The 24,525-nt window shown below is 45.9% G+C and overlaps 2 protein-coding genes across 2 annotated transcripts; one reads left to right on the forward strand and one right to left on the reverse strand.

The window, feature by feature from the left end:
* Nucleotides 1-2,240: 2,240 nt before the first annotated feature.
* Nucleotides 2,241-6,130, reverse strand: MED21 (mediator complex subunit 21). Its single transcript, XM_056515132.1, has 4 exons — nt 5,712-6,130; nt 5,403-5,517; nt 5,086-5,186; nt 2,241-2,926 (listed from the first exon to the last, which is right to left on the reverse strand). The coding sequence occupies exons 1-4, from the start codon at nt 5,826-5,828 to the stop codon at nt 2,750-2,752; spliced, it is 510 nt and encodes a 169-aa protein (XP_056371107.1). The 5' UTR covers nt 5,829-6,130; the 3' UTR covers nt 2,241-2,749.
* A 641-nt stretch (nt 6,131-6,771) lies between these two features.
* TM7SF3 (transmembrane 7 superfamily member 3) lies at nt 6,772-24,525 on the forward strand. The gene is made up of 12 exons (XM_056515138.1): nt 6,772-6,895; nt 12,899-13,053; nt 14,881-15,031; nt 16,120-16,240; nt 16,983-17,154; nt 17,427-17,604; nt 18,552-18,638; nt 19,043-19,123; nt 19,813-19,965; nt 21,069-21,166; nt 21,709-21,871; nt 22,338-24,525. Exons 1-12 carry the CDS (start codon nt 6,826-6,828, stop codon nt 22,598-22,600), a joined length of 1,692 nt encoding a protein of 563 aa, XP_056371113.1. The 5' UTR covers nt 6,772-6,825; the 3' UTR covers nt 22,601-24,525.

Genomic DNA, 24,525 nt, shown 5'->3' on the forward strand with positions numbered 1-24,525 from the left:
CAGTTCCTGAAGGGAGCCACAGGGAGGATGGAGAGAGACTCTTGACAAGGGCCTGGAGTGACAGGACAAGGGGGAATGGCTTCACACTGACAGGGAGCAGGGTTAGATTGGATATGGGGAAGGAATTGTTCCCTGTGAGGGTGCTGAGGCCCTGGCACAGGTTTCCCAGAGCAGCTGTGGCTGCCCCTGGATCCCTGGCAGTGTCCCAGGCCAGGCTGGATGGGGCTCTGAGCAACCTGGGATAGTGGAAGGTGTCCTTGCCCATGGCAGGGGGGTGGAGTGAGATCAGGTTTAAGGTCTCATTCCATTCTATGATTCTGTGACTCTCACACTTTTTTTAATGCACTGAAAGTAGGAGTGTTATAAACTCAGAATCCTGTATGCCCTACAATTCTTCCCCGAGTACAATGAGATCACTACCATCACACAGTGTGTTCTGAACAGAGATGTTCAAATCCCAATAGCAGCAGCAGAACAAATCAGCACATGATAAAGGGCAAAGGAACCCACATCTCCAGACCCCAATCTAATGCTTTGTCCATTAAACAGCTCCAGCAATCAATGTTTTCTCTCCTTTGTCGTGTCAGATCCACCAGAAGATACACACTTTGCTGACCAAGCTGCAGACTGTGAAAGAGCAGCTGAAATCTACAACAGCTGAAGTGTTGAAACATCAAACATACTTATAAGTGAACTTATTTATAACTCTGGTTAAGGTTTACTTCCAAGTGTGACTACCTGTTTGATGCTTAAACAGCAACTAGAAGAGCTTCCACACTCAGGCAGTATCAGGCTGCAGAAAGAGAGCAGTTTTCAAGTATAAAAAAATAGAAGGCTATTAAATGAAAAGAACTGTGGTTCCTGAAGGTGTATACTGTCTCCCACAGTTCCCAAGTTAACAAGTGTGAGGTGATGCACATGTTAAGCCCTAAGAGGAAATCTACTATGAAGATCAAATCCCTTTTGCAGCAACATACAAATCTCAATTTAGGACATCTCAAAAAAAAAAAAAAAAAAAAAAAAAAAAAAAAAAAAAAAAAAAAAAAAAAAAAAAAATCCACACTTTTTCCCTCTAAGTCCACTAATTTAAAAAGCAAGAAAACAGCAAAAGTTCACTACACCCTAATCCCAATCATCTTGAGATGCACTGGATGTAGTTTATCAAGGAAAAACCAAAAAACAGGCCCCAGGACTGACTACAAATGAAAATCTGGCCTCTCAATCCTCCCCAGGACATGGGCAAAATAAATAAAGGACATGTGGCTTGATAAACTGCCACAGGCCTGGAGCTATACTGTAGCCTGTTCATCCTCCAATCTTTTTTTCCTTCTGCAGAATCTGATAGTACAGGAGTTTCACAACAGCAGACTAAATTTATGGTTACAGATATGCACGTTTCATAAAATATTATTAAGCAATGAAGCACCAATCTCATTAAGTACTTCCAGTTTTAGTATTTGTTTGAGGTAGAGGTGTTGAGGAATACCTTTGTCTTTTTTAATCCTCAAAACACTGTGCTGTGCTACACTTGTTCTTTCACTGGGGCAGTCAAGTGAGAGGCTGCATCTAATTCTTTAAGAATCAGTACGCTAAAGGCATTTTTAAATTGTTCTGATTTGTCTGGGTGCATTAGCAACATGTGTAACTTTCAAGTCAATGACAGTGTATTCAATATATAGAAACAAGTGGCTTTGATCAGGAAATGAGCAGATGTTATGTGGCAACAAACAACTTCCTGCAATAACAAGGCTGTAACTCGAAACAACAGAAAATGACCAAGTTTAACCCCAAGTTCATGCTTTGAACCCTACCTTAGCTGCTGGTTTGGTGTTGGGGTTTTATTTTAAATATCAAAAGAGATACTAGTATTTCTGTGGCCCTACCACAAAGAGCAAAAACTCATTCTGTGAGCAAGTGTATGAAGATAAAAACACCTCTGCAGAGCATCTTGGGGACAACAGGAATCTTGCTGCTTATGACCACAGCATTCATATGGCAGCCACTGCTTACACTGAAATGCGACTTTATGTAATAAGCAATTTTTAGTTTTCTCACTGCTGATTTTTATCCAGTCATCCAATGCTTCCTCAACACTGCCTGCTTCAGAGGCACTCACCAATTGCCAAGAGAATACACAATATCAGCAAAAGCAGAGAAATAGCACAAGCAAGAGCAAGTGTCAGTGGCAAAATGTACTCAAAGGCTCATTTGTGAATTACAAACAATAATAAATGTCAATATCAGACCCCTGTAGGTTTATTTCTTTGTAAATATAATGCTAATGACAAGAACAATCACTCTGTAAAATCAGTTTACTTATCCTCTCACACGTCCTGCAAAGGATGGTAAACCAGCCAATCAACATTACCCGTGCTGTTAATTAAAAGAAATGATCATCACTGCATTCACAGCACTGTCTGGACAACTCATGTGTGCCTGAGATTTACAAAAAAACATACCATAGTGGGATTAACTTATACAAATGCTTCTAATATGTAACAAATTCGATTGAAGTCGTATTTGTGAACAGAAAGCTCATTTCAAGTCAAGGAAACACACATCAACGCACGCAGATCCTGAACAGAGCCCTCGTAGAAGCGTTTCTCACACAAAACCCGCAGCCGAGCTGTGCCCAAGGCGCCGCTCCCGAAGCGGGCCAGCCCCGCGGGACGCCGGGCCAGCCCATCCATTCCCGGTGCATCCAGAGGCGCTCCCGAGGCTCTCGGCAGGGCCGCGCTGCCCCCTGGCGCTACGAGTCGGGCAGGGGCTGGCTGTGGGTGCCGCTGCGCGTCTTCAGCTGCGACTGGGCGATGTCGGCCAGGGCGCTCTGGATCTTCTCGAGCAGCACATCCCCGCGGTACACCACCTCCTCCAGCCGCGCCGCCGCCTCGTGGTTCTCCTCCTCCAGCCGGTACAGGCTCTCAGCCTTCAAAGCAAAACCGGGATGATGCCCAAAGCCTTTTGGCTTTTGATGTATTTTTCACACATTCGTAGCTCTACATGCTACTATCACATAGTCCTAGTGTTTTTCCTACCGTTTCCCTTTACAAAAATAAGCTAACCCTCCTAATGTATACTTGGAATTCTGTTTAGTCCCATTCTTATGAAGAAAAAGCCTGACCAGGATGTTTTGTTTTCCAACCAGAATCTGAGAACACACAAGAAACGGGGCAAAGAAGCCCCTGGAACGACTCCAATGCAAAAGAACACAGCGAAAACTACCTAACCAACTACTCGTCTAATGATTGGATGATATTTATTAGGTATGCTAATTTCTTAAACTCATAAAATCGTAGTAATCTGATGCTGGGTGTGCCCATGACCATTGGGACACTGGGAAGCTTCCAATAAAGGCCTGCTTTTTATTTTACTATTTTAACACTGTTGCAAGAGTTTCCTCTTTTGATACTAGGCAACAGGGAAAAGCAAGGATCTTCAACAGTGCCCTAAAGTGACTTTATTACTCAAGGATGCTGAGGGAACAGCAGGTGCTCCCCAAAAAGAGAAAGGTTCTCTTGTTTAATAGTTGGCTGCAACTAATTCACAGTTTAGAGCAGAATTTGTACTGTCGACTTCACCAAAAGGGAACTCAAAGGGGGCAGGTAAATTGTGTTGAGAATTTGTGTAGCAGCTCCTTATAACATTTAAGAGAAGACTCAGATCTGAAACATACACCAAGACAACTTTAGTATAAAAAGAAGCAGATCAGACTAAGTACATTTCTATAAACCAAGTATTATCTTGTATATTCTCAAGTATATTATCAAGTATATTCTCAACAAAACCTATAGTGCATATTTGAGAGAGTTTCAAGCATCTTCAACACCATTTCTTTGAAGTCTATCAGAATATTTAATCCTGCACCAAATTAAGCAACAGAAAATAAAAATCCTAACTGGAATCCAAGTGACAGAATCCAAGCTAATTTATCTTTAAATCACACCGGACAGAAAGTATCAGAAATTTTTGTGACATGAAGTTCTTCATAAAGACAGCAAGAAACTGTGGCAGTATCACCTCTAAGGAAAGCATATCCCTACTGGATAACCAGCTCCTCCTTCTGGAGCACCCTGCTTTGCTCACACCACTGCCACTTTGATCAGACCCTGCTCAGTCATGGAAGAAACTGGAATTCTATCTTCAGCTGTTAAAAATGCAGGAAATTATGCTAGTGTTAATGAGCCCAATTAGGATGTTCAGCAATTACTGTGACTAGCAAAGTTCCCAAATTTAACCTCCTCTGTTTAAAACCAAACGTGAAGCCACTGCCAAGTCATTTCCCTTCGGCCCATTTGGTGTCAATCTTCTGTAAAACACTTTTTAATGGTTACAGAGTATAAATGCAGGTTTAAAACTTTCAGGTGATCTTAAAGGTGATCATCAGGTTTGTCAGGGAAACAGCATCTGCATCCTTTATGCACTAAAAAAAAATACTTGATGTAAATCCAGCCGTTAAGAGTCAAAAAGAAAAAAAATTATGGTTTTAATAGATCAAATCTGTGAAATAACAGAAAAAAAAACAAACAAAAAACAAGTCTGACTGTTTCAAAGGAAGACTCCTTGTTATTGAAAAGACAGAGCTAAAGAACTTAAAGTACACCCTGCAAACTCTTTAACCAGAAACAGTGTGAAAGAACAAAAGACTTCTGTAGTGTTGGTTCTGCAGCTATAAAATGAAATGTGAGACAATATGAAGTATTAGCCAAGGGGGGGCAAAAAGAATAAAACAATGCACAAAGCATCCGTACTGTTCCATCTGTTCTGTCAATATCTGAAAAAGAGGGTGAGCAGTTTCCAGTATAGTGCTGGTGTGATAAAACAACCTTTTCTTTTTTTACATTTTAACAGAAAACTAAGTCTAAAATATTGTCACTGATTATAATCTTATTTAGAACTAGATGCGAGTTCAGTATTTTCACTAAGCCTACAAAGTACTCACAGGCTTCCCTCATGAAAAATTAATGTTTGTACTAAAATAATTTTTCAATGATGACATGGCTTACTGATGAAAAAATGTGTTTTTTAAAAAAAGGAGGAATTTTGCCTTCAGGAGTGTTCTGGTACTGGAATTAGGAAAAGTCCTACCTGCAAAGCCGCTGTGGATTCTTCACTGGGCAGGGAATCTATGAGAACATCGATATCCTTGGCAGTGCGAGCAATCAGAGCTGCGAACAGCTGGGCATACTCTGCACAAAACACGGCACAACTCAGGCAATCAGTCACTCAGGGGACTGCTAGAATTATCAGAAACAAGCACAACTCCACTGTCACAATGTTATGCAGAAAACGCAGCCGACACCCATTCACGACTTAACCTCCATCACTCCACCAGCTAGGGGGGGATTATTTGCCCAGGCCGGATTCTGCATTCCCGAGGAGGAGACGCAGGAAGCCGAACTCACCTTCCGTGGGGTTCACGGGCTGATCCTTGTTTATGGCCGTCTGGATGTTGCTGAAGGAGGCCGGGGGCCCGCACTGCTGCAGCACTCCGATGGCGTTACAGAACTGGTCCGCGAGCTGCCGCCACCAATTAACACCGCGTTAATCACCCCGCTACAGCCGGCTCACCCCCGCCCGCCCAGCATCCCCGCCGTGCGGAGGGTGCGCACCCCGCACCCGTTCTCCCGCCCGGGGGGCCGCATCCCCGCATCCCCGCACAGCCCGTGCCGTGCCCTGCGGCCCCGGGAGAGCGGAGGCAGCGGCCGCCTCACCGAGTTGACGGCGTCCTGCAGCTGTGTCAGCCGGTCCGCCATGGCCGCTGCCGCCCCTGAGGCGCGGGGCCCGGGGCGCGGGCGCCCCCTGCCGGCCGGGAGGAGCGCCAGGGACATCCCGCTCCCAGCGCGGCCTTGGAACGGGCTGGAGTCACTGTCCCTGAGGGTGTTTGAGGAAAGATGGACTTGGCGCTCGGTGCCACGGTCTGCTTGGCACGGCGGTGTTCAGTCACAGCTTGAACTTTATCTCAGAGGTCTTTTCCAACCTAAGTGATTCTGTTTCTGCCGCGCTGTGCAGCGGTCACTCTGATCCCAGCTGAAGGCCGCAGCAGCGCTCGGGTGCTCCAATCCAGCCCCGATCTCAGCAGGGAAAAGCCAGAGTGTAGTGTTCCCAACAAGCCAAATCAGAGCCAGCATTCGGCCTCTGAGTCCAGGGGGTGAAAAATAAACACCATTCGTGCCAGTCGCTTTGTGCCTGTCTTTCTTTTCTCTGACAGCTGGGTACAATGCCAGCCTTTTCCCAGGAGGTCCTTAGAGATCATCTCTTTCCAGCCCCCTGCCATGGGCAAGGACACCTTCCACCACCCCAGGCTGCTCAGAGCCCCATCCAGCCTGGCCTGGGACACTGCCAGGGATCCAGGGGCAGCCACAGCTGCCTTGCGCCAGGGCCTTACCACCCTCACAGGGAAGAATTTATTCTAGGATCCAATCTAAACCTGATCTCTGTCAGTTTGAAGCCATTTCTCTTATCCCGTCACTACACGCCTTTGTAAATTACCACTCTGTAGCCTTGTCACTGATGCTGTGGGTGCAGCAACGATACAAACTAATCCCCCCAAAGCGTTTTCCCCACGGCACGGCTGGGTGTGGACTCTGTTTGGGAGGTGGGGTCTCCCAAAAGATTCAAGCAAACCCCTCGGTGCATTTTCAGCAGCTCCTCGCTCTCCCTGCCGTTCCCGGCCGCAGGTGCCCGAGGGGGCGGGAGCGGCGCTGCCGGGCCGGCCCCCCCTGCGGCCCGCCCGCAGCGCCCGCCCCTCCTCTCCTCTCCTCTCCCCGCCCCGGCTGCCCGGCCCTTCCCCGGCCTCAGCCCCCTTCCCGCTCCCTCCGCAGCGCCATGCGGGTCTCGCCTGTCCCCGCGCTGCTCCTGCTGCTCCTGGGGGTCCTGCGCCGTGGCGGAGCCTCAGGTGAGGGCGGTGTGAGCCGCAGCGGGGGCGCGGGGCTGCGGCCGCCATTAAGCGGCCGGAGGAGCGCGGCTCGTACCGGGAACTGCGGGGCTGTGCCTGTGCCCGGGGGAATGTCCAGCGAGAGCGGCTTGCTGCGGCTGCACAGGCTGCTGGGGTGCCCCCGGTGCGGCTGCACAGGCTGCTGGGGTGCCCCCGGTGCTGGGTGCTGGCCGCTGTCCGGAGGGATGAGCAGGAGCGCGGAGCAAATCTGCCTCCAGAAGCGCTGTGTGCGTTTATGGTTATCTTAATCTTTCATGCGGACAAGGAGAACCACCCTATTTATTTTTCCCCTTTCCCTCCCTATCCGCTTTTTTTTTTTTTTTTTTTTTTTTTTTTTTTTTTTGTTTTGTTTTGTTTTGTTTATACCTTAATTGCTGTGAACGCCATAATTTTAACTGCTTCGTGGCTAATTCGGAATCATTTTAACCGCGCCGGGGCGGGGGTGCGGTACGGCTGGTGTAGGGGTGCATTCCCCGTACAGAAACAAGGTGGCATTCGCTACCTGTGAACATGAGTTTACATGACAAAGGGAACGAGGTTTGATTTTGTTTGCTTGGGTTTTTTTTCCCCCCGACCATGTACAGGTGATCATAGGCTCCCACCACCCTAGTGGATGGTGGATTGAAAACCACTGTCCCTATAAAACTAGGGAAAGGAGCAAAACCTGCAATTTGCAGCTTGATTCCTAAAGTTACTTTTCTGTACTGATGTAATCTGACTTTATTTGGCATGGGGGTTTTTTTTGTAATTTCCTTGTGTTCCTGCATGTGACTGAAATAGGAGTCCAGAGTTAAGTGTGCTATAAAAAGTATGGTTTGGGAAGATTTACAGTCACTTTTTTTTTTTTTCTGGTTAAACTCTTATCTATTCAAATAAAGGAAAAAATAAACAGTTTCCTCTCAGAGATAATTCTGAGATAAGCAAGCAGTCCTTCATATTAGGGCTGATATAAGCCTCCTTCTCTTAGTTTTGCTGTATTTTTACACTTGATTCTAACTGTAGAATCAAGGTTTGGGACCTCAAGCTTATCTCATTTCAAGCCCCCTGCCATGGGCGGGGACACTTTCCCAATTGCTCAATGCCCCACCCAACCTGGCCCTTGAATGAATGAAGTTTAATTGTCCTGAAGGAGACTCTTGGGATACTTTGTAGGGCTGCAGAACAGCATTTGGGAGGTGTGGAAGGCTTCTCTCTGCCCAAATCTCATGCTCAATATTCTAATGGAGAGCCAAGTATTCCCTGTTTCTTGCAGGACCTAAAAGCTTTGGCTGGGCACCTGATGGTGGCAAGCAAGTGTGAGCATGAAGGCTCAGGGTTCTTAGACCTCAATGTTTATCTGAAAGAACAAGCAGTTTGTCTCCTGGACTTGATGAAAATGGGTCATGTGTTGGGTAATTTTTTTGCAATATGTAAAAAGGCAAAGCAACTATGAGACTAAGCAAACTGCTTTGCCTTGAAGTACCCTGTTGCTGTTTTTCCTTGCGTGATTGAGGGTGGAGGGGGGAAGTATTTCCCTAGTGAAAAGCTAATAAGATGTGTAATTTGTGTACCAGAGTCTAGCTGATCATTAGGGCCTTTAAATAAGGCCATTTGCTTAATGGTTCACTGATTTGAAATTGTCTTGTAGTTTTTCAGTTGTGAACACCCACTTTGCAGGGATGGGCTCTGCTGACTCCTGATCCTTGAAGGTCCTGCTTCATTTTAAAAGTGCTGATTAGTAAAATCTTTTCACGCTGGCCTGTGTTTCCTCTCTGGGCTTCTGATGGGCTGTAGCTGCTCAAACTTGGTCTTTGTGCAGAAGTGTTTTATACATTGTATTGTTTATACATTGTTTGTTGTCTTCCAGAGAGCTCTGTCTTCCTGAGGAGGAGTTCAGCTGGCTGTGTTTTTTACATCCAATCCAGGCTGTTTAATGTTGGAAAAGCTAAAGTGGATTCAGAGTGTAATCAGGACTGAGTGGTGCTTTTTAAAGGGAGCTTATCTGGATGAAATGTGTTTGTGCCAGCTGTTTAGTCTGTGCAAAGACGATGCTTTATCATAAGTTCACACAAAACTCTTCCCTCACTTTTCAGGCTGTAAAGACCTCTAGCCTGGTGAACAGAATAGTTCTCTGGAATGGGAATGGTGCAGATGCTGACAAGCCACATTGTGTGGTGTCATCTGCTTTAAGCACCAAGCTGTTCTAAGCATGAGTCTCAGTGCACACACAATCAAAGTTCAGAAGCTTTCAGAAATGTTCCTGCTTCTTTTGGGAGTGGGGTAGGTGCTGTGTTTTTTGGGGGGTTCAGTAGTGTGGGAAGACAGAGACCTTGTAGCCAGACTCTCCCATCATCTGTGTCTGCATGGCCTTACAGGTCTGATAGGATATGGCTCCAGGCTTTATTCTGTTAAGTAACTGTATGCTAATGTTTTTCTTACTCAAACTGGTTGTCAGTCTGAGCTTGCACTTCATCTTCATTAAATGTCTTCATGTGACTACTTGTTGTTGTACTCCCTGCTCTGGAAAGTTCTCCTTGGCTCCTTGAGCTTGCTTACATCAGGTTGTTCTGCATATCCACTGCAAGGTGCTTGGCACCCAGTAGAAATGTGTCTTCTGTGACTGCACAGGACCTCTCTGAGGCAAGTATAATGTTTGAGCATGGCTCTGTAGCTGAAGAGTGTTCTGTGTGGGCAGCAGTGGCATTTCTTCAGTTGTGCTAGGTGTGATCAAGAGCCCTGTGTGGTTAACTGCTCTGTGGTGGTGGGCAGTGACACTTGGCTGTTGGAGCTGGAAATGTGGTTTACTCAGAGCATCAGAGGAGCCAAGAGCTTGGCACTGAATCAGCACAATGGAAACGGTTCAAGCTGGGTGTAGCCTGTTGGGGAAACTGTGTCACAGGGAAGGGATAACAAATGCAGAGGCTCTGGAGTTGATTGTCTTGTTTAAAGTTAGGAATAAGGCATTTTGATCTCAGAGGAGCTCTGTGAGGTTCTATTTCTTTGCTGTTTTTGCCGGTTCTGCCCTTCATGTAAGAGAAGAGATAGTGTGGGGTGACAGAGTGGGCTGTCTGCTGTGCTCACCAGCTCTGTGTGCAGGATTGTCTGTGCTCCAGTTCTGGTGCTGTGTATGGACTAATACATGCTCAGTGCTTAGTTTCAGCAACCCAGCTGACTTCCTTTGAGCATCTGTTCAGTTGATAAGCTCTGTAGTAGTGTGGGTTCCTCTTGTGTATCTAACTCAAAATTACTCATGTTCAGTGACTGTTACATTTCTTCCTGGCAAGGAAGAGGGGGTAGCCTGGCACTTTAGAGTGTTCCCAGATGTTCATTGTTGGAAACAATAAAACAAGCTGGGATGCCTGGGTTTTGCTCCTGTCTGTTGCTGCCTTGCTGGATCAACTCTCTCACTTGTGAGCTGGTGTTAGCTGTGCTGCTGGTCCTGCAGACCTGTCTGGTGGGCCACCTCCAGGAAGATGGAGCTTGTCCAAAGGAGAAGATTGCATGCTGTGTCTCACTGTGTGCTCATGGAGGTCTCTGTTCTTATAAGGGTGTTGGACAAGACTGAGCTCTCTGTATTAGAACCAGAGAGCTGGTGATAGCAATAGGCCTGGTGAACTGTGAGTTGATAATTTAATCAGTCTTGCTCAGCATCTTCCCTTTCTGTCTCAGTGCAGCAGGAGTGACTTGTTCAGATGACAGAGATGAAGGCTGGAAGGGTGCTGTGGTCTGTGACCGTGAGCAATTGCTCTTCCAAAAACTTGTTAGAAGGTTCTGTTGCTCTGCAGTGCTTGCCATCTTTCAGACCTGGCTGGAAATGTGGTTCAAGGACCTGTGAACAGCAAGCTGAACAAAACTTGCGTGATGGGTGTAGATGTTCTTGTTCTTCACCCCGAGCCTCTGCTCTTGTGTCCAGACTTTGGGATAACATGTGTCACATGTGCTGCTCTGGGAGCAGTTATGCAAACAGTAAAGCAATATAGAACACCATACCTTAATTCACCACGCTAATTAAACTTGAGAGAGTGCCTCTGACATTTAGAGTCTCATGATCACTGAAGTAGTGGCTGTGTCTTGCTGACGAATCTGTCCTTATTTATGCAGAGGCCCCTGGGTATGGGCAAGGAGTGGAGGTGAGAAACAAGGCGGAGCAATGCAGTTTTTTCCCCTTGATGTAGATCACACAGAGAATGTGTATGGTTTCAGCTTTTTTTCTTGAAAGACCATTTAAATGTGAATGTCTTGTGGTTCAGGAAGCTCTGCTGAAGGTTTTAAAGATCAAAGAAAAAATATTTTTCCTGCATTGTAAGCTTTCACTGTAAATTTCTGAGTGTATAGATGTATAGTCTGCCTTCTGAATGCTTTTCTTTAGCATTCATACCACTACTTGCATTTCTGGTAGAACTTGAGCTAGTGAGGAAAGATCTGAGGATGTTGCCCAAGGGACTCTGAAGAATCAGAAACTGAAGGATACAGAAAGGCTTTGGGTTATTTTTTTTTTTTTTGTAGCTTTAATTTTACATTAGTTACTGTGTGAAAATTTGGTGTAGGAACTTCCACCTGAACACGAACTGCAGATGATGGAGCAGAAAAATAGAGAATCTTTCTTTCCTCACAAGTGGTTTATGACTCCCCATATTTTAGCTGAGGTTTTATTATATTTATTTATTTATTATTATATATTTATTTTATGCAGTACTGGTATTAATTGAATTTTGGGAGTGGGCATGTAAGGACTGAAGTTCCTTCCCTCACTGTGTAGCCAGCAGAGGAGGCATGATGATGGGAGCTACCCTCTGCATGTCAAGAAGCAAAGTAACTGGCCAATGATGCCAGTTCTTGGCAGGTGAGAGAAAAGTAACAGGAGAGCAGTTAAAGAGTACTGGGTATAGTTTCAGATAAGAAAACTGTCCCCTCCCTTGTGAATGGGAGCCCCACTGTGTCACCAGCAAGTGTCCCTGGAATGGTGCTGCTGGTGACTGTGTTAGGGAACTTGGCAGCACCAACCCTTTCCACCAGAGGCAGCTTCATTGAGGAAGTGTGTGTGTGTGTGTGTGATCAGGCTTGGTAAGTTTTAGGTTAGTTTGGGTAGAGAGGCAGGCAGAGGAATTCAGGGAAAAGCCTGGAAGGCATTGTGCAGTCTGGCTGCAGCCACCAACAAAGATCATCTTGTGGCTTCTGTGTGGCTGCTTTGCTTTCCTCCCTTGGCATCCCCTGTCTCTGCAGAACCCAGGGAGAAGCCAGGCTTGCTTGCAGGACCTGAATGGCAAGCCAAAGCTTATTCTCAAAGATCTTGTATCCTAGGTCATGTGGTTCTCTTTAAATCAAAATGACAGTGGATCATGGGGTTATGCTCATTCTAAGAAGTGGTCCAGACCATGTCTGGGAAAAATTAGGAGAAATTAGAGATGGAGATGCAGCAGTCCTAATGATTAAAAACTCTTTAGCAGTAAAAAACATGGAATAGCTGAAAGTGGGTAAATGTATGTAAACTACAGATTTGACTCTGTCTTCTGGAACTTGACTTCAATTCTCATGGTCTGTAGGAGTTAATCTGGAAAGTCTGATGGATGTTGTTTAAGTTGGCTGGCTGATACAAACAGACCTGCCTAGATCTGCCAAAGTCCTCAGTATCTTCTCTTACTGACTTTCTGGAGTGTAGCTGGTTGGTTGGCTGGGCTGGTGAGCTCAGGTGTATCAAATCCTAACTCCTGGCAGGAAGCCCTGTCCCTGTGCTCAGGTGAGTGCCAGGCTGCAGGGCAGGTACCCTGGCTGTGCCTGCATCTGCAGGTACAGCTCTGTGTGCAGCAGTCTCTGAAAGCTTGGTACAGCTCACAGGATGAGAGCAGCACAAAGCAACGTCCTGCTCTGCTCCCAGCTGACTAATACTGGGCTACTGGAAACTTCCAGGCTTCCCTCTGGACCTAAAAAACCCCTGTATCTTCCTTTTTTTTTTTTTTTTTTTTTTTTTTTTTTTGTGTAATGCAGGTCTTCTTGAGCTCTCCTTGGGAAAATTCAGAAATGTGTTACTTAACCAGACCAGTCCAGTGGAGGCTGTAATCAGGAACATCGCCAGCAATGTGACTGTGGTTATTTTTCAAGTGCATGCCCAGCAGAGTGATGTGGTGATATCCTTTGATAAGGTAAGAGTGTCACTTCTGTTGAGTGCAGCCTCCCTTTCAACAAAAGACTTGGCTCTGATACGTGTAGGACTATTGAACTGAAGTTGTATAAATAATGAGTGTCTTTTACCTGCTTGGCTTTTAGACAGTGTTACTGTATCTTCAGAAATCCTTTCTTGTCCTACATGTCATAGCTGCTGTTTTGAAAGACTGAATGCTAAAGGGATGTCTGAACTGGCTTGAAAATGTTTCAAGTCTCTTTATTTGGTGGAAGTGGTGCTTTTGTCATGTGGCTTTACTGTAGCTGATATTGTCTATCCGCTTGTTATATCAAAACCAGATCTGTGTAAGTGCCCATAGATGATCACTTTGGGATGTTTAGTTATCTGCTGTTCCCATGGCTTGGGTTGAACTGCAGGTAGGATGTGTTGCTGTCCCAGCTCCTTGTCCTGAATTTAATTCTCCTTTGGTAACATATGGAGAAATTTCTTCAAGTGCTCCAGTGAACGCTGCTACTTCTAAACAGCAATAAAAGCATTCCTGCTGCTATACCCTGCATCCCAGTGATAATGGGACAAAATGAGCCTAATCTAAAATACTGATTTTTGTTGTTGTGGTGCTGGGAGGCTCTCACTGGTATTTGAACAGAACATTGACCAAGCTGAAGGTGGTTAAATGGAGGTCTGACAGCTGCAGTCTAGTTGCCCTCTCTCCACCAACATCTTTGAAATCAGAATATATTGAGTGCCAGGAAGTATCCTGGGAAGCTTAGAAGATGAATGACCTGTAAGACAAGTCAGCCAGCTCAGCCATCCTTGTACATGTGAAACAGCCAGGATTACAGGGCTGAGGCATTACTGTTACACTGTTCAGTCTTTGCTTTCCTTTGGTAGAATCCTCTGCTGCCAGTCTAAATCCTCTTTGCATTCATGGGTCTTACCAGGCCGAGGGCAGTGATGCATAAATGCAGCTGTACTGCTTTTAGGGCTGGCCTGCCTCTAGAAATATGAACTTGAGCCAGACCTTGAAGTCTGCCAGATCCAATGTGCTTCCTTACAGCCTTGCCTTGGGTAACTGTGGCTGCCTTGGCCAAAGGCACTTTCCATGCTGAAAACGTGGCTGCAGTCCAACTGGTCGTTCCAGCTGTGAAACTGGGATACTGTCCTTGCTGCCTGATCTTTGCTCAAGAGCACTGGTTTTGGAAGAGGTGGTGGTGCCAGGGATTGGGTCAGTAACTGGCCTGGCCCCAAAAACATTGCATGGCCTTGCTGGTGTTAAGGCAGCTGTCATGCAGTCATCTCTGTTCTGGTGGAGGTAGGAAGGTGCTTCTGTATGCTGGTTCCCAAAATACTTCCTTGCTCCCGCCTCACAACATTTTATGAGGGATATTCTAGGCCTTTTACATTTTCACTAGTCAATCCATTGCCAGATCTACTAGCTAAATTTCTCTGCAACTTGCTTGTGATTATCAGCTCTTTAGTAGTCCCACACTTATCACTTGGGTTTTTGAGACTGAGCCAGGCAGTGTGTGGTGTCAGAGCTCCCTTTTCTCACCAGCTAGGGATGCCATCCAGAGGGACCTTGACACATTGAGAGGTGGGCTTATGCAGACCTCGTATAGTTCAGCAAGGCCAAGTGCAAGGTTCTGCATGTGGAGCTGGACAATTCCAACACAAATGCATTTTGGGCAGAGCCTGGTCTGTTGTAACTGGCATTGATGTGTGTGCCTGTCGGGTTTGTGGCAGGAATAGCCTCCTGTGATATTATCAAAATACAGAAATGTTATCAAACAGTGATAGACACCTTCTCAAGAAGAACTGTTTGTTTCTATGGTTTGTTTCTGTGCAGACTCCGTTGGTGAACAGCTCAGGAGTGGGGGTGGACAGAGGGCTGGTGTCCATCCTGCGGCCTGAGCAGACCGTGTGTACGTGGTACCTGCGTGCCCTGGGTGCTGGCCAGGTGCTCAGCACTGCCATCTCCATTCCCTACATGGAGAAAGGTACGTGCTCAGGGCATACAGCTCTGCTCAGGCAAGTCAGCTGGGAATGGAGTGTTGATCTTTCACTCTTACATGGCAGAGATCTGATGGAGATACCAGAAATTCTTTTGAAATGGGCTGAAAAAGTTTTTTGTCATTGCTGGGTTGTGAGTTGTGCATAGGATGTACTTTGTGGTCCTGCCATGACTTAAGCCTTAGAACAGAAAACTGCTATGCATGTGATCATGGAATCACAAATCTGTTTGGATTGGAAGGGGACCATAAAGAATGTCCAGTTCCACCCCCTGCCATGGGCATGGACACCTGCCTCTATCTCAGGTTGCTCAGAGCCCCATCCAGTCTGGCCTTGGACACTGCCAGGGATGGGGCAGCCTGTGCCAGGGCCTCACCACCTCAATTTCTTCCTCATATTCATTAAAATCTACCCTTCTTCAGCTCAAAGACGTTCCTCCTTGTCAGATCACTCCAGGGCCTTGTCAAGAGTCTCTCTCCATCTTTCTTTTAGGCTCCCTTCAGGTATGAGAAGGCTGTTGGAAAGGTCTCTCCAGAGTCTTTTCCCAGCTGAACAACCCATACTCTGAGCCTTTGCTCAGAGGAGAGGTGCTCCATCCCTCTGGTCATAGCCCAAAGGAGGACCATGGACATCTCCAGCAGGTCCACATCCTTCTTGTGTTGGGGTGGGGTCTTGCCAGAGCAAAGTAGAGGGGCAGAACCTGTCTCCCTTGCCCTGCTGCCCACTGCTCTTTGCATGCAGGATGTTGGTGTCTGTCTGGGCTGTGAGCACACGTTGCTGGGTCATGTCAAGTTTCTGGTCAGCCAACATCCCCGAGTTCTCGTCAGGGCTGCCCTCAATCCATTCCCTACCCAGCCTGTGTTTGTGCTTGGGATTGCCCTGAGCCATGTGCAGGACCTGGCAGGAGTTTCCATTCCAACACTCCAGTCACTGGAGTCACCCATGTGTGGAGACCTGTCAGGCTGCAGTGAAACCCTTTTGCTGCCTGCAGGGCCAGAACCTGATGTTTTTCTATGCTCAGCAAGTGAATTGTGCCTGCAAGTGCATAACTGCAGTTATCTTCTCTGTGTTCTAGATCCTATTCCTGGGGGCTGCAATCTAGAATTTGACTTGGAAGTGGATCCAAATATTTACCTGGACTACACATTGGTTGATATACACATCAAGTTTGCCCCTGCCAACTTGGGATATACCAGGTGTGTGGAAAACTTCAGTGCACTGAGCAAGACTTTTTGTCCTGTGTTTGGTCAAAAGGCTAAAATAAGACCCTGCTGGAACAGCTGAACCAGCCAGCTGCTGGCAGGAATCTTGTTTGCTGCAACAAATGTAAATGGGGAAAAGGAGGAGGAGAAGAAGAGGTACTGCATTAGAGAGATAAAAGTTGAGTTACATCTTGTGGGGGGAGGTTATGCAACTTCAGAAATTTAAGCAGTCAGTAAATACTGGATCTTTCCATTCCTTGTAGCAGCTTAATTTGTTTAAGGAGCAATAGTGTATTACAGCCAGTTTTATTTCTTTACTAGCACTAAAGCATGATAATGACACAGAGTTTTGTTTAACTTGACTTCAAGTTAAAAGGCATTATTTCCTGAATGGTGCCTGGTGTCACAAGTGATAGGCAGGGAGTGGGGAAGACTGTTCAGAACTGCATGGAGAGACAAATAGTAATGCTGTGGCCTTTGGCTGTTGTGGTCTCTTGGAATTCTTGTTATGGCAGTTAATAGGAAGCCTCTGTAAGTGCAAAGGCAGGTACCAGCCACTTGTGCCAGAGTAGCTCTGTGTGGTTCTGCACTCACAAATGCAGTCCAGCTTTGAGTTAGCTGCTGGTGTGCACCTCTAAAGAGTAGAGGCAAACCCTGTGGACAGGAACTGCTGAAATCTAGTGTTAGGGTCTGGAGCCTCGTGCTGGGCACGTGTCTGATGTGCTTTCCATTGCAGGGGAGCAGACCCCCCCTCCTGTGACTCGGGCAGCGGTCAGAGCTCGCGGTGGCGGCTGCGCTACGATGTGTACCAGTACTTCCTGCCCGAGAACGACCTGTCCGAGATGGGGCTCGTGAGCCACGTGCGGAAAATGTCCGCGGTGCAGAGCATCAGAGCCAACGGCATCAAGGTGGGCCCCAGCGCTGGGTGCCAGCCTTGGGACAGTGCTGCTCTTGTTTTCTCTTCCCCTGTGCTTACCTTCGTGGAGGGGAGACATAAGGAGGAGTGGAATGGCAGCCTTGCCTGCCTCAGGGGCCAGACCTGGGCCAGTAGGCTGGCAAGGAACCTGAACTGTGCCCTCAGGCAGGGAGTGGGAGAATCTTCCCCTGTCAGAAAACACAGTGGTGCTGGAGGGAAGGGTTCCATCCTGTGAGCCTTGAACACAGATCCTTCCTTTTCCAGATGCTTACACTGACAGCTGATGACAAGACCAATGTCTACTTCTCCTCACTTCCTGGGCAAGGTGTGATCTACAATGTCATAGTGTGGGATCCTCTTTGGAACACTTCTGCTGCATACATACCTGTGCATACATATGCCTGCAGCTTTGCTGACCTGGTAGATAACTGCTCTTCCCTCAGTAAGTTGGGAATTGACCTTGCCAACTCCTCTGCAGCTTGTTGTGCTCCAACTTGCTGAATGTGATTTAAGGTTATTTTTTCAATGTGTGCAGGAGATCTTTGTTTTACACAAACAAAGTGTTTTTTTACTTTATGCGGTGAAGTCTTGTTGATTGAGGAGAAAATCTAGAATGATGAAGTAAGACGAAGGAGAACCATGAGCAATTTAAGGCTAAACTTAATGGGAGTTTAATACGTGACTTACAAATGTAACTCTGTAGTGCCACCCCAACTTTGTCCATTTCAACTGGATACATAATTTCAAATAATTTGTAGGACTGCAGATGCTGAATGTGGAGCTGAGCTAATATAGTACAAACTAGATTAGGCACCAGCCAGATTTTTCTAACTGTGCTGGTGCTAACAGGAATCAGTAGCCTGCAGATATTTTGAAAGGAGGCAGTCATCTAAAATAAGAATGAAGATAATGTCAGCAGTAGTGAAGTGGCTACCAAATCATGCTGCTTTGTACAAAGCTGTATAATGATGGAATTTGAGCAGAAACAGCAAAGGTGCCACTCCCATTATGAATGCAGAAGGGACATGAGTAATTGGTAGAATTTGGTTCATAAAGTAAGATTTGTTCTCATAATTTTCTTATACACTGGAACACAAGTGACTTGTCAAACTCAGTGTTGTCCTATGACAATGTGAGACAAAATTACCTAGGCTAAACCTCTCTAATTCAGAGCACTTGGAAAATAATTTCTTAATCAGTCTGTGACTATTTCAATTGTTCTGTTGAAGATCCTACCAAGTCAACTGTTAGTTCAGGCATTGCAGATCAGACAGAGTGGCAGCTTTCAAGTTGTCACTAAAGTTTGTGACAGCAACTTGACCTTACCTTAATCTCTTTGTTGGGACTACTAGGTGAAATGCTCTACTAAACCTACCTTTCTTCTTGTAGGTAAACTCTCTACCAAAGTATTCTTCACTGCTTTTGCTGTTCTTGGTCTTTTCATCTGCTTTTTTGGCCACAGATTCTGGAAAGCAGGTACTGAATATTTAATCTTATCTCATAAATCTGGTTGGAACTTAATAAACGTTACTCTGTGTAACTTAGAATGGTGGTGCTATTACCAAGGTTCACTTCATAGTGATGCAATAAGGTCTGCTATTTTCTTTTATAGGCTCTGGGCCTTTAAGCTCAGAGCAGGAAGTTTCTGGGATGCAAAGGATAGAAACCTAGATCTAGGGTGCATGCTGGGCAACATAGCTATAAATATGTAATTTTGGACTATCTATAGTGCTTGAGGACACCCCTGTCGAGAACAAGATGTTCTGTCTCACCTTTTGTGAGCTGCTGTGTTCCTTGTCCATTGTAATGTGAAATGTCTGAAGATCCACTGAAGTGGGCCTGGTATGAAGCTTGCTAAATGCTTTTTCCTTCTTCCCTAGACTTATTCTTCATGGGCTTCATTGTTGCAGCATTTGTCTTCTTTGTATTCATTACAAGGGTAACTGGCCTTAGTTATGATGGTGAGTAGATGTGCCAGGATATCCTGTGCTCTTCCCAAACTCCTGTTAGGACAAAAGCTCTTCAGGTACAATCTCAGTTGTGCTGTTGGCCAGCCACAAGAAGAATGATAGCAGGGTGATGCCTGGGTGATTGAGCTCTGATTGCCATAATAGCTGAAAATGCAACAGAGTAAGTGTTCGTTCCAGCATGAAGATGATGCAGAATTTATAGCTGGATTTAATTTCAGTATCTATCCAAGGAAGATAAGAGGTGTTTGTAAACTCTGGAAATTTGCAACGTACTTTGTTCCTACTTCCACAATGCATGGACTTCTATTTCAGATCAAATGCAGGTTTTGTCTGTAAAATGGAAGTAGGTGGTCTGTTAGACTAGACAGAATTAGTTCTTTGTCTGTCCCACCTCAGAATTCCTTTTTTGATACATGTGCAATTGCTGTAGCCACTTGAACTGGGAACTGATGTACATGGTACCAGGGCCTCCATTCCAGCCCCCCTTGCCACTCTTTCAACAGCACAGTCCCAGCTGCAGGCTGGCATCTAAGTGAAGTGCATGAAGCAAGTTCTGATACTTTGTTACCCTCATGCAAACTCACTGAAAAAAGTCAAACATGCATGTAAATAAAGCTGCTGAACATGTTAGTGCAGGAACTGAAGTTTCCAGAATGCTGGAATTTTCTCTTCTCTTTCAGTGCGTCTCATTTTGACAGCAGTGGCTGGGATTATTGGAGGCCTGCTCTTGGTTGTGAGCTGGTGGAGATTTGGCTCTGTCCTGCTCAGCATGTTTGTTATTGGACTTGTGTTGGGATTTCTCTTCTCATCGACGCTCTTCTTTACTCCCCTAGGTAAGCACTGGAATCCTCTGCTTGGTGAGTGCTGTGTTCCTGCTGTGCTGCAGGTACACTGCATGGCTCAAGAGTGAATGCCACTCTGGTTTATCTTAGTGGCATGTTTAACTTTCCAGTGCTGGGAGGAATAGAGATGTACCTGAAAGCTTCTTTCAGCTGTTTTGGTATTAAAACTACTTGGGGAAAAGGAAACTGTTTTGCAGAGAATTTGGTGACTCTTCCTACTTTAACTGTGGGCCATCTCTGTTAGACCAGCTCTACTCCAGGCATGTGCTTGTTCCCTTGTTCTTTGTCCTGAACAAAGTAGTAGAAAATCTACAGTCTAATTTGAAGGCTTCAAGCATAAAGGCCTGAGACAAATTGCTTAAAAGCCAGTAAGTCTGCTGAGCTGGAGTCCCTCTGGGACATTAGAGCATCAGCTATACTTTATTGCAATTTTCAGTCTCAAAACTTCTTTTTAAGGTCCCTTGGTGGGACAGTTTTTCATCCTCCAGTCATCTGGTTTGACTCAAGCCATGATTCTGTGATAATCCATGTAGTCCCTGGTTGGTCTTCATTTAAGTGGAGCAGTGACTCAGGTGGGGGTCAGCTTGTCCCCTCTGGTGATTCCACAGGCCTTAGAAGGCAGGGGGAGCAAAGAAGGGTTTGAGTGATTTAATTTTCCTAAAGCCCAGAAGAATTTGTTGCCTGGTGGTGTTGTGATGACTACATTTGCACCATACTCTGGAGTCAGATGCAGATTTTTAGCTTAGAAACCCACAGAGGCAACAAAATAGCTTTTTACTTGGCAGCAGTACTCTGGTACTTTTCATTCTTACCAGGTGAGGAATGTGTACCTTGTCAAAAATCTTTGTTCCTTGGACAAGATCTGCTGTTCCAGCACAGAGTCCAGAACCTGTGCTTGACTAGGACAGTTTTTGTTCTTGAGTAACTGTTCCAATACATCTTAAACAGTCAGGATTTGAGCTTTAAAGTTGGGCTTTTCAACAATGTACTCCAGGTATTTCTGTATGTACTGAATTTTGGGGGAAAAAGCTGACCCCCAAACACTTGTGAAAAAAGAAATGTTTTCCTCATTGGTACATGTGGTGTCTTGGCAGGAGACTACAGGGTCTTTCGTGATGATGTGGTGTTCTGGGTGACCTTTATTTGTGTAGCCTTGATGATTCCAGTGCTTTTTGTTGGCTGCCCAAGAATTGTAAGTAACTGTGCTATTACCTCAGAAGGAGGGAGGGAGAAGGGGGGAGGTCAGACTCCTTAATGCAAAAGGTTGTCCCATGGAATATGTACAGAAAACTTAGCACAGCTTTGTGAAGCTCAGCACAGGGCTAGTTGCAGGCAGTTCCTGTTCAGCCCCACTTGTGCTGAATGGTCCAGAAGCAAGGAATGTCTTGTAGTTTTGCACGCAGCATCCACTCAAAATTTGTGCTATCTTATCAGCTTGGCTGGATAATAGGTGTGTGCAGCTGATTTATCACAGAACTGATAAAAAATTACAAAATAGTTGTCCAGAGAAGCTGTGGCTCCCCCATCCCAGGCAGTGTTCAAGGCCAGGTTGGGCAGAGCTTGGAGCAACCTAGGGTAGTGGAAGGTGTCCCTGCCCAGGACAGGGGGTTGAAACTAGATAGGCTTTTAGATCCATTTCAATCCAGGCTATTCCGTGATTCTACTGTCTTAGGGAGGTGGGGAATAAAGAGTGTTCATCAGTCTCCTAAAGCTTTGGTTTTTCTCCCCATCTAGTTGAACATCCTGGCTTCTGGAATAGTGGGCTCTTACACAGTGGTCCTGGCAATTGCTTGTTACGTATACACAAGCCTTTCTTACATTACTTTAGACCTGCTCAGAAGGGTCCTCAACAATTACTTCAACAGAGCTTACACCAATGTGCCTTTTCAAAAGAATGGTGAGTCCTCCTGAGACTTTATTCACTCCTTAAGGAGAAATCATTGCCTCTTTGGTTCTGTTGTAAACAGTGAGCGAGGGCCAGGAAGGGGATGGAAGGAGAACACAGTACAGTGTGAGATTTAACATCCACGTGAGAAATTCTAGTCCTCCTAGCAAAACTGAGTAAACTCAAAGGCAGGAACCTTCCTGCAGGTTGTGACAAAGGCCCTTGTGAAAGGTGCTTCTCAGACTTGGGCTGGCAGCTTGCTGAGGAGTGTGCAGAGTGGGCAATCAAAGGCCTAATACAGAAAAGAGAATCTTCCAACTCCCTGTGTGTCCTGGCTTCTGCATGGAATCACTCTGGGCATCTGAGGATGTGGGGATGATACTTCATTCTTTTCTGTCACTAAACTAGTTCAGTGTTTGTGCTTGGGAAAGCAAGGAATGTTCTGCTTTGCTACAGGAATCTGCTTCTCTTTTTGCAGACTTCATCATCCTGTCAGTGTGGGCAATGCTGGCCCTCAGCGGGGTCACTGTGCAGCTCCGGCGGGAGAGGAGCGAGGTGCCCTTCCCACCACATCCCTATCTCACCTGGAAGAGGGAGAGGGAGCGTAGAAGCACCAATGTCTTAGACCCCAGCCATCATATCCCTCCCCTGAGAGAGAGGATCCACAACAAGCTGCTGCATATCAAAGAGTTCTTCCAGAAAGACCAGCCAGCTGGGGAGAGAACTCCACTGCTTCTGTAACTTGCCAAATAACTGGTGGGAACGGAGAGGGAGAATTTGGGAATGGTGAGATGATTACCAGCAACCAGCCAGTGGTGCAGGATTTACCACTGCTAATTTGTCCTGCTGAATAAGAGATTGCTGCTTGCCCAGCTTGGCAGAGCAGTTACCTGTCCAGTACACTACATGCTGTTTGTGACTCCTCTGTGGCACACTCTGCCTGCTGCAACCTGCTTGTGTCCAGCTGCAGAATCCTGTACTTGCGGTCAAGGACAGGCATTGATCCTGTGAGGTCTAGTTTGCTCTTTGGGTATGTGAAATATCAACCAGGCCTTGGAAAGCAACCTGCTGATTGTTCCCTTCATGTGGAAATGTCTGCTGAGGCAGTGCACAACTTGCTCCCAAGGGTGGGCAGCCTGTCCAGCTGTGAGGGGAGGGATAAGGACTGGACATACAAGGAGTTCTTCCAGCAGGAGCTCAGCATCTCCTAATACAGGTACAAAACGTGTGGCTGCAGACACACTGGTTTCCAAGAAGTGTTACTGAACCTTGCAAGCTGAACTGAGTGACTTGAATTGAAACTGCACTGAGTTAACTGTTGTACATGTGCACTGTGGGGCTCGGGAAGGGGACTGGTCTGAGACAAGAAGACTTTTTCCTTCACTTTTGGGTGGTTCTGTAGCAAGCTGATCATCTGGTCTCTGTACAGAGATGGCTGCTAAGAGAACACAAGAATTTTCTCTTCCTGTTTGCTTTCTGAACAGCCTGTGTCTTGTTTCTGTTCTGCTATAGTATCTTTTTTTGATGGTGCTGTCATAAAAGAAAAAAGTAAATAAGCTCTTTGTAGCCAATGGTAATTTTTTTTTTTCCCTGGAGCTGGCTGGAACACTAATTATTTTTAGTATCTTTTAATTTTGCCTTTAAAGGGTGAAAACAGCATTCAGCTAGCAAGATACTGACCAGGAATCTTGCTGACTGAATACATTCCTTACCTATTTGAATTGCATGTGCCCAAAGCAGAATGTAGTATAAAAACAGATGAGGGACCAATATCCTGTGGTGGCTTTATGCTCTTACTTAAAAAAAAAACCCTCAAGAGCCATATTCAAAATGTCAACTGGAGCAATGTGTTTTTGGCCTGTGCCAAGGAGACCTGAGGGTATTTTACCTGTGCTTGTCCCTTGTGCCCATCCTGGTCTCCAGTGGGGGTCTGTCATGCCCTGGAGGATGGCTTAAGTCTTACATCCTGTACCTTGGCACAGGCTGTGGTGACTCTTCCTCTTCCTCCCTGAGTCTGAACCTTCAGTGAGGGCAGCCAAGTGCACAGTCCTTCCTGTGTGAGGCAAGTGGCTGCTCAGGTTCCTGCATGGAGCCTCCATGAGGGAATTCCCCTGGCATGGAAGCTTAAGCTCTCAGCCACCACTTTAAATTCTTGGTAGGAAATCTGTAAGAAAGCTCTTTCTGAGGAAACTGGCAAAAACCTTTTCTGGGAACTTTGCTGAAAGTTAAAACACCCTGGCATAGACAGAATGAATGGCTTTTAAATGGCTTTTCTTTAAGGAGAGCTTCAAGACAGTGTCCAAGGTGACTGAACTCTTCTGATGTTTAGAGAGAAATCCCATCATCGCTTGGAGCTGGACCATCTGCCTCAAAAACAGCAAAGCAAGGCTGAAATCCTGCAGTTTGGGTCGTGTTTCCCTGTGCTGTTGTGTGCACATGGGGTAAACAAGGAGCTCTTCGCTGGGTCTCTGCCCATCCTCCCTGCACTGATCCTGAGCATGTCTCTGCCATGTGTAATGGCAAGCAGCAAACCCTTCTGTGGTATAGAAATGCTCTCAAACTGTTTACCTTGGTGGGTTTTTATAACTGCTGCGATTAACATTGTGCAAGAAACAAGTTTAACTCTAATTTTCATATCTTTTATAATAAAGTTGTCTTTTCAATGA

Source organism: Oenanthe melanoleuca, chromosome 1A (genome assembly GCF_029582105.1).
Source record: "Oenanthe melanoleuca isolate GR-GAL-2019-014 chromosome 1A, OMel1.0, whole genome shotgun sequence".
In the NCBI taxonomy this organism is placed as follows: domain Eukaryota; kingdom Metazoa; phylum Chordata; class Aves; order Passeriformes; family Muscicapidae; genus Oenanthe; species Oenanthe melanoleuca.

Bases quoted from the DNA above. Each gene is read 5' to 3' on its own strand.
- MED21 (XM_056515132.1), bottom strand. From the start codon at position 5,828: ATGTCCCTGGCGCTCCTCCCGGCCGGCAGGGGGCGCCCGCGCCCCGGG. The intron at 5,518-5,711 runs GTGAGGCGGCCG...TGGTGGCGGCAG, and splicing joins TGCAGGACGCCGTCAACTCG to CTCGCGGACCAGTTCTGTAA. The intron at 5,187-5,402 runs GTGAGTTCGGCT...TGTTTTGTGCAG, and splicing joins GCCCGTGAACCCCACGGAAG to AGTATGCCCAGCTGTTCGCA.
- TM7SF3 (XM_056515138.1), top strand. From the start codon at position 6,826: ATGCGGGTCTCGCCTGTCCCCGCGCTGCTCCTGCTGCTCCTGGGGGTC. The intron at 17,605-18,551 runs GTAAGTTGGGAA...TTCTTCTTGTAG, and splicing joins AGATAACTGCTCTTCCCTCA to GTAAACTCTCTACCAAAGTA. The intron at 19,124-19,812 runs GTGAGTAGATGT...CTTCTCTTTCAG, and splicing joins AACTGGCCTTAGTTATGATG to TGCGTCTCATTTTGACAGCA.